This window comes from Manihot esculenta, chromosome 14 (genome assembly GCF_001659605.2).
Source record: "Manihot esculenta cultivar AM560-2 chromosome 14, M.esculenta_v8, whole genome shotgun sequence".
In the NCBI taxonomy this organism is placed as follows: domain Eukaryota; kingdom Viridiplantae; phylum Streptophyta; class Magnoliopsida; order Malpighiales; family Euphorbiaceae; genus Manihot; species Manihot esculenta.
The window spans coordinates 8,101,433-8,117,965 of record NC_035174.2 but is presented as its reverse complement, the minus strand read 5'-3'; the positions used below and the strand labels follow the sequence as shown (position 1 = coordinate 8,117,965).

The 16,533-nt window shown below is 35.0% G+C and overlaps 3 protein-coding genes across 3 annotated transcripts; all 3 read left to right on the top strand.

Annotated features, from left to right (window-relative positions):
• The first annotated feature begins 1,950 nt into the window (after positions 1-1,950).
• LOC110600135 (probable galacturonosyltransferase-like 3) lies at positions 1,951-4,111 on the top strand. The gene has a single exon (XM_021736889.2). The coding sequence runs from the start codon at positions 2,389-2,391 to the stop codon at positions 3,454-3,456; it is 1,068 nt and encodes a 355-aa protein (XP_021592581.1). The 5' UTR covers positions 1,951-2,388; the 3' UTR covers positions 3,457-4,111.
• A 1,166-nt stretch (positions 4,112-5,277) lies between these two features.
• LOC110600170 (serine/threonine-protein kinase STN7, chloroplastic) lies at positions 5,278-10,500 on the top strand. The gene is made up of 10 exons (XM_021736939.2): positions 5,278-5,839; positions 5,915-6,001; positions 6,481-6,603; positions 6,760-6,858; positions 7,628-7,796; positions 7,888-7,981; positions 8,930-9,023; positions 9,117-9,173; positions 9,618-10,031; positions 10,122-10,500. The coding sequence occupies exons 1-10, from the start codon at positions 5,420-5,422 to the stop codon at positions 10,284-10,286; spliced, it is 1,722 nt and encodes a 573-aa protein (XP_021592631.1). The 5' UTR covers positions 5,278-5,419; the 3' UTR covers positions 10,287-10,500.
• A 3,387-nt stretch (positions 10,501-13,887) lies between these two features.
• LOC110631201 (small polypeptide DEVIL 4) lies at positions 13,888-14,358 on the top strand. The gene has a single exon (XM_021778943.2). The coding sequence runs from the start codon at positions 14,017-14,019 to the stop codon at positions 14,155-14,157; it is 141 nt and encodes a 46-aa protein (XP_021634635.1). The 5' UTR covers positions 13,888-14,016; the 3' UTR covers positions 14,158-14,358.
• Positions 14,359-16,533: the final 2,175 nt, after the last annotated feature.

The window sequence follows — 16,533 nt, the reverse complement described above, 5'->3', positions numbered from 1 at the left end:
TATTTGGAGTGAAGTCCATACAAATTTCATGGTCCACTTTGCATTGAAATGAAATTTACTTGAAGGATCCATTGATTCAGTTGTTCAACTGTCTTACCGACTGGTTATTTTCTTAATTATTGTCTCCTGTTCTTAAAAAAAATTACTTTCACTCAATTTTTTTTAAATATAACTTGTTTTTTATAATATTCCCTATCAAAAATCTTTATCAAATTTTTCGATATATAAAAAATTTTCCTTTTCCCTTTTTCATGGATGACGATTTGCGTTAATTGAAAAATCAATTATGAAAAAGAATAGGTTGTTGTTCCAATTAAAAATTTTAAAAATATTCCAAATCGTCACTTATAATTTCTATATGGTGAGAAAATTTTTCATATAATCTAATACATTTTATTTTTTATAAAAATAAAAACTCTTAGTTATCGTATAAAATTTTTTTATAATTTTTTATATTTTGATAATTGTTTATCAGTTAATTGATAAGAATTGGGAGGAGATATTTCGTTAATATAGAAAAGTCATATGTCTGTTTCTGTGATTGGTTTTTTTTTCAAATTTTATTGATTCAATTGTTTCAAAAGCTAATGTTCAATGGAGGTTTATTAGTTATTATAAATTTTCAGAATCGCAATGACGACGTCAGTCTTGAAATCTTATTCGAGTTTTATCTCGTATAAACTCTTTTCCGTGATTTTATTCGGGATACTTTAATGATTTATACTTGAGAGATAAAAAAAAATGAGGAGTATTTTTACCAAATTATCTTATGCATGGGAGTTTAGACAGACACTTGAGTAGCGTTTTTGCCAAATTATCTTATATAGAAGTTTGATTTTGAATAATTGTAAATTTTTGTTAGACTCTAAAACTAATATTTCTAATAAATGAACTCGTTATAATACTACTCTAACGGTTTATATTTTGGTTAAAAATCTATTAGATATAATTGTCTCTCTATTTAAAATAATATCTCTTTTTATTTGATAAAATTTTATTAATATAATTATTAATTTTACTTAAAAAAAACTTATTTTTTATAATGAGTTGTACCGTTAAAAATTAAGATACTAACTAGAATATAGTTTTTGAGTTTTAACAAAATCAGTAATATGCTTTTTTTAATAATAAACAATATAATATATGATTTTCAATTTATTAACAAAATAGTATTTATGTTAAATTTTTCATTTTTTAACTTTTGATGGGAGAAGTTAACTTAAATCAAAATGATTAAATTGTTAAGAAAGGTAGTAGATTATTAAACTATTAATATCTAAGAAAGGTCGTAGATTATAAAAAATTAATTAATTTTTATAATGTTTAACAAATAATTATTAAAATAATTATCACTAATAAAATAATTAATCGCTATTAAAATAATTTATATTTCCGAACAAGACATTCCTTTCAAGTTTCAACTATGAACGATTGGGGATAAAACTTTCTGTCAAAGCAAATGGCTCTGAACGGTGAAAGGGAATCTCAAGCCGGTGTGATTTATTTTCCTTTATGATTTTAAATACTTACTACTTTTTTTTTATTTATTTATAAAAAAGATGATTAAGACTGCAAGAGTAATAACTTATAATTACTTTATGATTTTTTTCTCAGCCAATGACACGCAAATACTTGTAATACAAATATTTTAGGACTACAAGAGTAATAATTTATAATTATTTCAGATGATTATGGAAATATTTTGATTTTGGTTGAATGAAAAGGTCTCATGACGTGGGTATCGGTCTTCGGCTTAGCATTTGCTAGATTAAAGATAAAAGTTATGGTATTTTATGATATAGTCTTTGAAATTTTATAAAAATTATAATTTAATTTTTATTTTTAATAAAAAATTAATTTAATAATTTTTATTTTGTTAATAAATGTTTTTAATGAGACTTATCATTATTTAACCATAAAATTTAAGAAGTTGACTCTATTTTTGAAGGGATTGAATAATTAAATATTATTTCTTTTATAAATTATAAATAGTAAATACTATTGGATACAGCTTATATGAGATCACGGGTTGTCACAAACGATTTACTCCCACTCCATAAATCTGGACCGTTCAATAAATATCTCGTCACATCTCATGTGGATATTACTACAATGAAACAATGAAATAATCTCGCTGCAGCACGGCAGAGTAGTGGGGCAACACAAGAACATACTGTGGAATCACCACCACACAATTACATTCCCTTAGCTCCCTCGATCATCGCAAACAAAATAACGCGTCTTTGCCAGCCTGGCTCATCGACATATTCTCTCTCTCTCAAAAAATAAACTAATCCCCAAATTATTTCCAATTTAATATTCGGCTCCTCTTATATCCTGCTCTCGTACTGCCCGGAACACTGACACACGCACACACTCGGCCTCCCTATGCCTCCCAAATTCCGGCCACTCTTCTTCACCATTCTTCTTCTCGCTACCTCTGCCACCATTTCCGTACACAGTTTATCAAATGCGCTGTCGTTTGAGCACCTCCCGTTGTTTCGAGAAGCGCCGGCGTTTAGAAACGGCCGGGAATGTGCCCCGGCCACCTGGTCGTCCACCGTCAACGGTCAGTCCTACAGTGACCCTTCTTCGATTATCCACATTGCCATGACTCTCGATTCCACCTACCTTCGGGGCTCCGTGGCAGGCGTCTTATCCGTGTTGCAGCATGCTGCTTGCCCCGAGAACATCGTCTTCCACTTCATCGCTACGCACCGCCGGGCAGAGCTCCGCCGCACGATCACTGTGACATTTCCCTACCTCAACTTCCACCTCTATCACTTCAACGCCGATTTAGTGAAAGGAAAGATCTCTTCCTCCATACGCCGGGCTCTGGATCAACCGTTGAATTATGCGAGATTTTACCTCGCAGATCTGTTACCCGCGAGTGTGCAGAGGATTATATACTTCGATTCTGATCTAATCGTGGTCGATGACGTGGCTAAATTATGGAACATCAATTTGGGAGCTCACGTTCTGGGTGCCCCAGAGTATTGTCACGCTAACTTCACCAATTACTTCAATTCGCGATTTTGGTCGAACCCGGCGTATGCGTCCTCGTTTAAAGGGAGGAAGCCTTGCTATTTTAACACAGGGGTGATGGTAATAGACCTGTTGAAGTGGAGAGATGGGAAATACACACAGAAACTGGAATACTGGATGAGGATACAAAAGAAGTATAGAATCTATGAATTGGGTTCTTTGCCACCATTCTTGCTTGTGTTGGCTGGGAATGTGGAAGGCGTCGAGCATAGATGGAACCAACATGGGCTCGGTGGCGATAATCTTCACGGTTTGTGTAGAGCTCTACATCCTGGTCCTGCTAGCTTGCTCCATTGGAGCGGGAAGGGTAAACCTTGGCTTAGAATTGACTCCAAAAGACCGTGTCCCTTGGATTTACTTTGGGCTCCTTACGATCTTTATCGTCATTCTTTACTCTTCTCTGATAGTTGAAGCAGAAGAAGCTAGCTTGTTGCAGGTGGGTATTTCTCGATCCATTGAAGAGGTGAAAAAGGAATAACAAGGATAATAGTGGAAATGTAAAAAAGTGTAGATATCTGGTATTGATGAAGAGACATGGGTGATAGACTCATGGAGGCGGATGGACCGAGGGAGCGAGCCACGGAGAGTGCGTGGTGAACGGCTGTGATTCATCGTAAAAGGGTGGGTAGAGAAGACGATAAAGGAAGAAGATTAATAAAGGAATCGGTAGTGTGGTAAGGCGAGTAACGCGTGATTGGCTGCATGGTAAAAATCCTTTTTTTATTTTTTCATCTCTAAAACAAAAAGATGGTAGTAGTTGAAGTTGGGGGTGCGTTTTCATTTGATCCCATGGAAATCGCTTTCAAGTGGTTCTTTTCTTTTGCTTTTATAAATAGTAGAAAAAGTGATGCTGATCATGGACACTTTTTTTTTTTTTTTTTTTTTTTTCATTTATTTGAATTGTGGGTTGTTTTGACTGTTGGAATTTAGTGTGTTACTGTGGTTTTAGAATCTCACCCTGGTTTCATTATTGATTTTTCCCCCCTGCCTGTGATATGTGAATATTATACATAATCTAGTGATCCATATTCGTTGAGCCCATGTTTTCCAAGGCTGATTTCCTTCAACTTCATTTTCTAAAAACTGATGCAATTTTAGCTCTAATTCATTGTAAAAGTTCAATACTCTCGGTTCTCTTTGCTATCTCTTTTTTATTTTCTGCCTTCTGGGATTAATGACCCAAAAATCCTAAAATTGTATAGATGCATTTAATTATAAAAGAAATGAATTTAACTTGTGTATGAGTATTCATAGTGACATGGCAATCAATTAAAAATATTTGGAATTTCACTTAGTTTATATTTTACTAAAATTTTAATTATATAAATCATAAAAGTAAGAAAAAAGGATTTAATTTAAAAATATAGATTCAAATTATTGAAATTCAGGGAAATTATTTTTAAGAGTTTTAAGCTAACTTTATATACAAGTTAGCTTAAAACTATTAAATTAACCCATAACGGATAGATGGATAAGAGAGTGGAAGTAAGAGAAATAATGGCCACCATATGTTTCATAATTCAATATTCCTTATGATAGTTATAGCAGCTTTTACATTGGAGGCGGAAGTCAAACTGGTATCATTAGCGTTTCAGAGAAGGGGGACGAGCTGTGCGATTGTCATCAACCGATTTTCACCAATACAAACCAGGCAACGTGGAGCCGGACTTCGGCTATAAAGGCCTGGACTTTGGCCATAATTTAAAAAAAATGAAAACTTTTCCTAATTGTATTTTGCTTTTCTAAATAAAGAAATGAATGACATAGAAATATAAATAAAATTATATTTCCTTATTTTCTTTCTCTCTTCAACCTCTCTTTTTACGTTTCTTCCTTTCCAAACAAAAAAGATGATTTTTTCCTTTTATATGCTCTTCACGGGCTTTATTTTCCAGAGATATCATCTTTATAAGAAAATGTAAATTTGTGCTATCAATTGGGCTAATGTTGTCTTCATGCTTATTGGGTAATTAAAAAACGTGCCACCCATATCAGTTTCTCCAATAGTAAGACAGCCCAAGCCCATTGGGGGTGCCCAGCTGCTGCTGGAAATTTGATCTGGTTCAAGTCAGCTCTTTTACATTCCCTTGTTGGAAGAAAAAGAACGTCTCGAAGCCCAATGCAATTTCATTACTTGTATCTAACCTGTAACTTGTGGTGCTTGTTCCTCTTCAATTTCCTTCCACAAAAACATACCCGTAATGACTGTCACTATAAAACCACCCTGAAAAAAATCTCAGACAAAACATATCAGAGATAAAGATAAATAAATAAAGAAGAGTGGCGGTCTAAATTTGAAGCAGATTCTAACTGAAACCAAAGCAGTGTCTTGTACTTCTCCCCCTCAAACTGCTACTTCTTTCTGTGCTGTGACATGGCCACCGTTGCTCCAGGTGGAGCTGCTATTCTCCCAATCAAACTCCACTCCCACAGACCAAGACCCTCTTCTCCATTTCTTGGAAAGAAGCTTAGCCCCAGATATTCTCCTAGAAGCATAATCTCAGCTCACAGAGCACTTTCAGTTGTTGCATCAGGAGGGGAATTTTTCGATTCATTTCACAACTTCTTCTTGGGTGTTGGGGTTGGCTTACCATGCACTGTGATGGAGTGTGGTGATATTATATACAGAAGCACTCTGCCCAAATCTAATGGTTTGACCATTACAGCTCCCGGTGTTGCTTTGGCTCTGGCTGCTGTATCTTATCTTTGGGCTACTCCTGGTGTGGCTCCTGGCTTCTTTGACATGTTTTTTCTCGCTTTTGTTGAGAGGGTTATTAGACCCTCTTTGAGGAAGGTCAGTGAATCCTTTATTATTTTACTATTTGTGAGTCTTGATTTTATGATTAAAGGGTTTGGTTTGTGGCGACAGGATGACATTGTTTTGGGGAAGAAGTTGGGTGAGGGAGCCTTTGGTGTCGTTTATAGAGTTTCATCGTCTAAGAAGCCTTCTTCCAAGGTATCAAAAGTGTTTGATGAATCTCATTTAGAATCTAATTCTATGCTTTTCCTATTTGATTCTGACTCTACTTGAATTGGTTATGCTTATAATAATTGATCACTAATTGTCTCACTGTTCTCTCACAACTCATCATGCGGTTTGATCCTCTTGAAATTAGGCAAAAGCCTAACACGGCAACAGTTAAAATTCTGTAGTACAAAATTGAAATGTGATATATCAGAATGATAAATTTCTGCCTTCAAATGCTCGTGAATATTCATTTCCATGGGAAGACCAAAGATCCCAATTTATTGATATTATGCCAAATTTATTGATTCATGAGATTTATAGTGAAAAAAACTTCTTAATTCAGTTTCTTTTTTGGGTTTTCATGATAATAACTTATGAGTTGTGGATGTGTATTTCAACTTCCATTTTACAGTTGTGACTAGAAGTAATGAACAAAACATGTTACTGGGTTCCCACCTATTTTGTAGAGGGAAGGTGACTTAGTCTTGAAAAAGGCAACTGAATATGGGGCAGTGGAAATTTGGATGAACGAGCGTGTTCGAAGGGCTTGTGCAAGCAGCTGTGCTGATTTTGTGTATGGATTCCTTGAGGTGTTGATATATTATGACTACTACTACTATTACTACTATATAATTAAGGGTATTATTATCTCAAGAGGTTAAGAAATTTACTCTGATATTTTTTACCATTTCACATTTTGATTTGTTACCTGCTGACTTGCTTTGTTATCACAAAACTTCTTTCAGAGGTCATCAAATAAAGGAGGTGAATATTGGCTTATATGGCGTTTTGAAGGAGAGGCCACACTTTATGATTTGATGCAGAGTAAAGAGTTCCCTTACAATGTTGGTACCTTCTTTCGGTTGTTTTTCTTTCCTATATTTTTATGTCATTGCTTCTTAGATAGTTGTGTCATGCATTAGAACAACAGTGGTTTCTCCAAGCTTACGATGCTAGGTTTGAGAACTTGATAATTGCAATTGTGAAGCCATCCATCTATCCTTTTTGATATGATTTGATGCAGAGTATAGAGTTCCCCTACAATGCTGGTATCTTCTCTTAGTTGCTTTCCTATATTTTTATGTCATTGCTTCTTAGAATAAATATTGTTATGCATTGGAACAGTAGTAGTTTCTCGAAGCTTACGATGCCAAGTCTGAGAACTCAATAAGTGCAATTGTGATATCCATACTTTTTTCCTTTTTAATAAGCATCTGCATTCCCAGTTTCTTAATTTGATGGGCAAAGTACGTAATAGAATAGATTGGTAAATGAATTTGTGTGTATTCTCTATTGAACAAGGGTGTTTATATACAGATTACAAGGCCTTGTTAAGGAAACTAATCTTTCTCCTCAAAATCCTCTATCAATCAATTAGCCTTATGATTTTGCAATCTATTTAATTAATGTAGATTATATTCACACTATAACAACATTAGCACTTACTGCTACTATGGATCATTTGAAATTATTGCCTTTCTGCTTTTTGCCTGATTTTTTGAATTCCATGAGTTTCATATTGAGCTGATTCCACTTAAGTGCTTAATTATTTTTTAATCTGCATTTAGTTCAATTCGTAAAGCCAGATTTAGTTATGGTTACATATATTGTCAGGTAGAGGCACTGATTCTCAGAGAGGTTCAAGACTTGCCTAGGGGGTTGGAAAGGGAAAACAGAATCATTCAAACTATTATGAGACAGCTTTTATTTGCATTGGATGGTCTTCATTCAACTGGGATAGTGCACAGGGACATTAAGCCGCAGAATATTATTTTTTCTGAAGGTAATTTTACCAAGATCATTAGTAAATTTAAAGGGATCAAATTCAATAATCTCAGGTCAATTATTTTGTGTATGCATGTAAATTGGATCAGGGTCTCGGGCATTCAAGATCATTGATCTTGGGGCTGCTGCAGATCTGCGAGTGGGAATCAACTATATCCCAAATGAGTTTCTTTTGGACCCAAGGTACTGTGTTTTCCATCATGGACACAAGCAACTAGTTGAAGTCTCAGGAAATAAAAGCGTTGTCCATCTTTTGAGCTGCACCTGACATCAGTAATTCACTTCCTTAACAATGATCTTTACAACTTAATAAGGTCAAATGTCTGTTTGCCATTTTCCATGGTGTGCATAGTCTAATCAATCATAGGTTTTTGTCACCTTATGCAAGCACTACTTTTTAAGTTCTTACCTCTAATCGTCTTCATTTGCTTCCCTTACATGATATTGATTGTACTTCAATGGATGGAGAAGAATCCAAGTTCTAAATGGCAAAGTGTAGTTGGCTAGGGTTTTTTGGTTTCTTGGCTCCTCTGTTGCTAAGGAGGTAATTTAAGAAAAATAAGTTTACACAGTATGTATGGGATAACCAAACATCCTTTTGTTTTTTCTCAGTAAACAGAAATGCATTTTTGCTGATTGCCGTTGGTACAACTAACAAATTAGAAAATGTTGTTACAGGTCTATGTCTACTTACAGAAGGAAATAGTGTATGAAATAATGTATCAGGTTTAGTTTATAGTTTATTTCCGAGAAAGGTGAAGTCTTGGCAGCATGTAGGCTTTTGGTAATTGGGTGTGCTTCAAAGGTTTAGGCAAATGTAAGCCTTATTGTAGAAAAGCATTAGCTGCAGTTCAGATTCTGTTCTGAAGTTCTGAGACTCCTAGTCGAGAATTGCACCTTAGTTTCCTGTCCTACCAGTTAGAAGTAAACCCTATTAGCTGTACACATTGAACAAGGCACGTTAATTTTACCTTTTTGTTTGTTGTGCATATCCAAACCAAAGGTTGATGCACAGCATCAAGTCTCTGAAGTGAATTTTTTTTGGTGCTCTAATTTTTTTCCCTAATATTTCTAGCTATCTCCTCCTCAATCATATGGAATTTACAACATTTTTGGTGCTTTTGTTTTCAGGTATGCAGCGCCAGAGCAATACATCATGAGCACTCAAACTCCATCTGCACCTTCGCCTCCAGTGGCAACTATACTTTCTCCAGTGCTGTGGCAGGTACAGATACTCTCCTAATTTAGTTATCATGAACATAGCATCATTTCTAAGGGAATTAATTTGGTTCCTGCTGTTGCTTGTGGTATTTAACAGATGAATTTGCCAGATAGATTTGATATTTATAGTGCTGGGCTGATTTTCCTGCAAATGGTGAGTAACAGAAAGTGCTGAATTACTTTGTTTACATGTATTACTCTTGAATACATCTGGTGCCATGCATCCATGCTTGTTAACGAACTTCATACAATTTCATATAAACATTTCAATAATGATAGAAATTGGTCAATCAGCTCAAATCCTTCCATGGCAATGGGGAATCATGTTTTTCAGCTGCTATAACTTGATAGCACAGAAGCACACTAAATCCATATCACCATATTATAAATAATGGTACCACAACCGTTGTAACCAATGAGGCCTCATGAAATGCAGTGAACATTTTGACTCTCAGATGATAGCAAACACTTTGAAAAATTAAACCTTGCATCCAGCATAAGTTGAATACTAGCTCACACGAGTTTCATCTATTATACTAATCATGATGAACTTCATTTATTTAGCCCTGTTCAATTTGTAACAATTTTCTTCTTGCAGGCCTTTCCAGGATTACGCACTGACAGTGGCCTCATACAGTTTAATCGTCAGTTAAAAAGGTGTGATTATGACTTAGCTGCATGGAGAAAAAGTGTGGAACCACGAGCTGGCCCTGAACTTCGAAGGGGGTTTGAGTTATTGGATTTAGATGGGGGGATAGGATGGGAGCTTCTAACATCAATGGTTCGATACAAAGCACGACAAAGAATAAGTGCAAAAGCTGCTTTAGCTCATCCCTACTTTGATCAAGAAGGACTTTTAGCTTTGTCTTTCATGCAGAAGCTCAGGCTGCAACTCTTTCGAGCAACACAACAGGATTATGGGGAAGCTGCCAACTGGACTATTCAGCTAATGGCAAAATCTGGAACAGAGAAGGAGGGTGGCTTCACTGAGGCTCAGCTTCAAGATCTTCGAGTCTGTTCTTCTACTACACTGAAAAACACTGTTTTTCACACTCAGTTGTTGACTGGATAACCTTTGACCATTTCTGTTATTATTGATCAGGAAAAGGAGGAACCCAGACAGAAAGCAAGTGCTCAAAGGAATGTTCTAGCGTCCGCACTTCGTCTTCAGAGGAAGATAATAAGAACATTGAATGAGAGCATGGATGAGCTTAGCAGACGCAGGAAGAGCGTATGGTGGAGTAGATGGATCCCAAGAGAGGAATGAGAATTATATTGTATGTATATAATATTTCTTCAGCCTTCTTTTGTGTAAATTTTGTTCATGCCTCCATTATTATAATTATCTTGGTTGTATATAAAGAAATTGGCTGGAAACATACCTGGAATCCATTGACTGCACGTGTGGTTTCATGACCTTTTTTATAATTTTATAGAAAGGAATTGAATGAAGTGAAACTGTTAGGAAGGATTCTAATGAAGTTTCTCATCGTAACACTTTGCATGAGTTCATTCATGCTACTTTCCTTGATGCTTTTGAAAGGCAGTTTCATAGTATTTTCCTGAAAACATTATATTTGATTATTTCCTATATAAGAATTCTTTTGATAAAAAACATTTCTGTGAATGAACAATGAGTATTCATCGAATCCATGGGATAAGATGATGATATAGAAGAAACTGGATGTGTAGCAGATGACTCAAAATCCCATTTGTCTCTGTATCAATGAGTGAGTTTTTATTTCTATATTATTTTTAGTAGCACCTCAGCATGGCCACCAAATTCTTTCATTTCCCCAGCAAAAGCCTGCCAAAAAATCTTTAAGAATGAGACTCCACATTCCATTGGGAGGCATATCTATGCATGTCTCTTCTGAAATCAGAGAGGCACAACCAAATATAATTTGCATCCATTGCCTGCCTGCCTGCCCAAAAAGATATCTTGCATGTGGTTGCAACATGTGAAAAATACATCTCACACATCATTCACCTTATAAGCAATAAATAAATAATAATAATAAAAACAGTAAGCTAGAGTTGTGGGTTAAAAACCACTATAGAATCTTAGAATCAACACAAAATTTTCCACTTTTGATCCATAGTATTTCTAATTATGAACTTAATCATGGCATTATTATGCAGCACATTGGCTGGCTAATACTAGACAGGTAATTGAAATTGGATTATCTCTCTGTAACATGCATAATATCTACTATTCTATGATGGCCAGCAATGACTTTGCTGGCTCATTAGTCAACTAAGCAACGTTTGTTAAACCCATGTTAATATATGTTCGTACAGAATTAATCTAGTAATTAACTTTATAATACGCGGATGAAGAGTTCTTACATGCTTCCTATTAACTAAAATTCAATAATTTCACATTAAAATCAATTCTCTTTTTAAATTTACGTGCATGCTACGTTATGGGCATTCGAATTATTGAAGAAGTAAGCTAAGCTAAACAACGCATGTGATCTGTACAGAGAGAAAATTTGCCTAATAAAACTGAATTTTTAGTGAAAAAAGAGACTCTGATCTACCCTAAATTAGCAAATAATTAATAAAATTAAGGTGTTAAAGTATGTCACAACTCAAGCAAAGCAATTGCAAATCACGAGAACTTCACGTGCAACTCTGACCTTCTTGTTCAGCACAACAAGGCTGTGATTTTTTAAAAGGTATACACACACTACACAGTACAGCAGAAACTTCAAACAAGACCTACACCACTTTGATTATAGAGCTTTTCTTAGATTAATATAATCATTAATTGTTTCCATTTTAGTTGAACTTCCAAGGCTTTGGGTGGCTAAAACTCATATATATAACTTCTTTTTAGGGAAAAATAGCTATCAAATATGATAATCTCAGTTCACTTTAATTAATGTTAAATTCTCCCATATGAACTTTATCATAAAAATACTAATTAACATGATATTAAGGCATAATATATATACTGGTTGGAACTGGTAGACAGAGAGATCTCAAGGATAGAACATGGCAGTATAATCTATGATTCAAATCATGGAAAGAATACTGTTAAGCTCAAGCACTACATATAGCATCTTAATATCTTGTCCAGCTTTTTTAAAAAAAAAGGGTTTTTTTTTTTTACTGATGGGGCTCCTAAACCGATATTGACAGCTTAAAATTGTTGAAAGAGAGATTAGAATATTGATTAGTGGAATTAGGGTTAATGGAAGTTGGTGTCCTTTGTGAAATGGGAGGAACACGAGACCAAAGCAAGTAGTGCATTGCTTTTTGGTTAAGTATAATTTTAATATTATATACAAATTAATTAATCTATCGTTAAGTTGGGTTTTGAGCTGTTGCATTAAATTTATTCAGATTGATAATGTAAAAATATTGTGGAATCTTGGTCATCGGCTTTGAAATTTCACTTTCCTTGACTAAGTACCAACTTTTTTGTTCTTCTTCTGTTGCATAGGTAATTTAAAGGATTCTTGTGGAGATTTTGCATGTCTCTTTTGATTTAGTTTAACTTATTCCGATTGCAAAATGGAATCAAGTGATTTAGATAGGCAGATGCTGATTATGGGAAATATTTTCAAGAGCAAGGTAGGTCTTTCAAGTAATTATTAAGAAGTGGGTTAAATGCCAGATGAGAATTGGATTCAAATTCCCAGCAAATCTCAAGAGTTAAAACGTCGGTGGGATCTTATTCTCATCGGTTGCCAACTTCACATTGCACATATCATGATTTCAATTCTCTTTCAAAATAAATATACATGAAACCTTATGCCTGCAAATTATGCAAGAAATGTCTAAACTAACGTTTGGATAACCAAATTCAAAAGACAAAAATAAATTTATTATTTATTATAGCATTAATTGATTGTGACAACAGCACTCTTGGCATTTGGTGGCCACGTCCCTACATGATAATTATGGTATTAATTAAAATTAGGGATCAAATGAATGATTAAGATGATGAGCTCATACATAACAATAAACATGCAAAAGTTAGTTAATCTATATGCATTCTTACGTAGGATTCAACCGACCAGATAGTATTTTTTGTATCGTACTTTACCCTACTACATATGGGGGAAAATGGTAAAGACTCACTAGTGACCTCAGGCATCTAATCCTGTAATGGCTGTTTAGGTGGATCCAACAAATATCAAACAAAAGCACAAAAGAAAGAGAAGGGAGGATGATTCTTCATCTATCATCACCAACCAAAAATTCACATCATCTAAAGATTGAAAGGTTGGCCATAAAAACTAAAGAATTTTGTCATCTTATTGAAGTAATGGCCGACCCGTTGTGCTGGCGGGTGATTATTGATGCATTGCCTGCAAGAATTGGGATATAGATGACGAGAGGGTTAGCAAGAAATGCAGCTTGTTTCTTCCTGATTCTTTTCTCCAGGATAATGATTCCCTGTGAACCAAATTCATTCACTTCTCTTCATTAGAATTACTTTCCTGGGTAATTAAATACACATCTATCTTTCTTTTACTATGAAAACATACCATCAACTTCAAAACCTTTTCCATTTCTTTTTGTTGTTGTAATTTGGTAATTACAACAAAGTCTGCCATATATAATTGTATTGCTACACTTTTCACTATTTAATTAATAATCTAAATAGGTCAAATTAATTCCACTGTCGCTCCATGGAAAAGCATAGATGGAGAGACAAATGTAAAACGTTACCCAAAAATTAATGAATTTTTGCACAGCCTAGGGGTATGGTACCCAAGTGGGAAAGTGGACCCAGAAGGCATTGTCTGGTGGGTTAAGGGACACTGCACGCCCTTTCATGCCCCATCGTTGGCTCTTTACTAGACCAACGTCAGCCATGGACCACTCTCTCCTTCCTATATAACACCCTCTTCTCTTCCTCCATTCTCATTCCATTTCAAACCCAACTCTCCATTAATTACAAGTACACCAAAAACCCACCTAAAAGAAATCTCCACTTGAAAAAAAGAAAAAGAAAAAAAGCAGCAGTTTGATCAGTGAAGATGAAGATGAGCAGTACTTCCATGGGAGGCTCAAAGAGAAGGATTTCTAGCAGAGGTCTCGGAGCTGCTCTTAGAGAGCAAAGAGCTAGGCTTTATATTATAAGGAGATGTGTGGTTATGCTCCTCTGTTGGCATGACTAGCTAGCCGGCCGTGGAAGAAGATACGCCATTTCTCTTCTTCCTTTTTCTCGGTGGAGTAGTCAGTAGTGTAAATATCGGCGGCAGGATTATCCATAATGTTATCGGAGCTATATTCTCAACAAATTTTGTTATGTTTCCCTTATAATTTGTATACACATCGGATATTATTAATTAAATTAATTAATTAGAACTACTTCTATAGATTTTCTTTGTTGAATTGCTGTACTGATTAATTCTTCTTTCTTTTCATATATTTTTTCCATGGTGAACAAGGCTACTGTTCTGATTCTGATAATATATTCTTCTCTTTTTTTTTTCCTCCTAATTATTAAGCCATCATTTTGGACCAGAACATCCACCACAAGCAGGCTGTCAGTGTCTTCTTTGAATGTTTTACCTGAATCATTTCAGGCTTCAGAGACACACACAGGTTCATATATAACATACCAAAAGAGGTTCAGAAATGGAGCTGATATGATAAAATTTCAAGCCAAAATTAGACTATGACCCAGAAGTTGTACTGTTCTCTACTTCCTTTTTTACCATGATATAGATGTAAACAGCTGTGTCAGATTCAAGCAGTTCATGTTAGAATCACAAACATATGCATAAACTTGACAGTTTCAACAAACTCCATGCCCCTCAATTACGAAGCCTTTCTCCTGAATATTTTTCCTTCCTTTTTCTTTTTCAAGTAAGTGCCTAAGCCTAGTAATTGACATGAAACTAAGCTATTAACTTAGCTACTTGTGTACATTTAACTACTTGATTGGTATTACTTTTTCATGTGAGAAGAAGTTTTAAGACTAAAGTCATAACAACATAGTGTAATTTTCATGGGTTTGTCCTCAATCTGTGCTATTCAACATGTAATTAATTATTAAAAAAAAATTATATTCATGAGATAATTTTAGGTATATATATTATAAGTAGGTAGGTGTAGTCTAATAAAGTAAGAAAAGGGCCAAAATAAAGGGCGCAAACTGGGATAGAGTCAGCAGTATTAGTCCTATACACTGACCCTTATGATCATAACGTAGGGCCATTAATCATTTGAAGTATGGTGTTTAGCTTTGATGATTTTTAATACAAATTTATATATTTATACTATTTAATCTTCAAAGTATTTGCTTTTTTTAATCCCCACCTTCCACATCAAAAGAGAGAGTCCAAAAAGTGGCTTAATTGATAACGTTTAATGTTGCATCTGACTTTGCTTGTGGCCAAAAGTTGAATCTAAAGTTTCAATTTCCTTATTTTGATTCCTTTGTCTGTTATAATTTAGCAGTTTCTGATGATAACCCTTGATTTATCCTACAAATTTAAGTACTTTAATAAACTTAGATTATATAATTCTAAGCTGCATTAGAGTCTGTTCACTGGTCCACATCTTAATCTTGCTTTGATTTTGTTGTCTACAACCAAACAACATTAGATTGAATTATTAAATGGTTTCAGTTCTAACTAAACATATTGGATTTCAAACTAAGCATGCATATTCCAAACACAGGCTCTGCCCTTTTGGATCATCTTTTAGCTGTTGGCAGAGGCATTGTGGTCAAAACTCGGTGACTCACCTTTGTGGGGCTGATCGAATTATTGGGTTACAACCCATATTCACGTGCGCCACGTGTACGGTGAAAAGATGACGCTGCATGTCTTTTAATAGTATCCCCTTTTGTTTCTTCTTGCACGCAAGAGAGGAGAAAGAAAGAAAGAAAAGAAAGAAAAGAAAGAAAGAAAGAAGTGACTTTTTGTTTGTTGTTTACTTCTTTTGTATGCAGGTCTTGGATTTGCTCAATATTCTCAGTTCTACATAAGCCTGCACTTCTGCATATATTAGATGTACGTGTGTGTGTCAGAAAAAAATACAGAAGAAAAAAAAATATAAACTTTGGAATGCTTGGTTTTCTTCATGAACGACGTCAATTTTCAAGCATGTTACAAAATTATTTGATGTCTGGATTAGAAGATTAATTCCAACATGGATGGAACTTGATCAGTTGTTTCTGTGATGGGTAGCCATTAATGAATGATGTCTGTAACTTGATATGAAGGGAAGAAGTAATTAGGAAGAGAAGAGGAAGATTAGGTGAAGTTGCAGAGGTGGGGCAGTTAATGTCAGCTGAATTTGGCAAATCTAAAATTCTGCTGTCGGCCACATAGGAAGGGTGGCACATTTCAGTGTGTGTAGTCCTAAGTCCAAAGGGCGAGAGAAAGAGAGAGATGGAGAAGAAGGTGATTGGTCAAAATAGCAGCTTTTAAGAAGCCCACGTGCGCCTCCTATTCCGAAACCCCACCACCACCATACATGTCTGATTCTTTTTCCATCAACCCTAAATAATAATTAATATCCTCATGGGAGAGAAGAGGAGA

Bases quoted from the DNA above. Each gene is read 5' to 3' on its own strand.
- LOC110600135 (XM_021736889.2), top strand. From the start codon at position 2,389: ATGCCTCCCAAATTCCGGCCACTCTTCTTCACCATTCTTCTTCTCGCT.
- LOC110600170 (XM_021736939.2), top strand. From the start codon at position 5,420: ATGGCCACCGTTGCTCCAGGTGGAGCTGCTATTCTCCCAATCAAACTC. The intron at 6,604-6,759 runs GTGTTGATATAT...AACTTCTTTCAG, and splicing joins TTGTGTATGGATTCCTTGAG to AGGTCATCAAATAAAGGAGG. The intron at 9,024-9,116 runs GTACAGATACTC...GGTATTTAACAG, and splicing joins TTTCTCCAGTGCTGTGGCAG to ATGAATTTGCCAGATAGATT.
- LOC110631201 (XM_021778943.2), top strand. From the start codon at position 14,017: ATGAAGATGAGCAGTACTTCCATGGGAGGCTCAAAGAGAAGGATTTCT.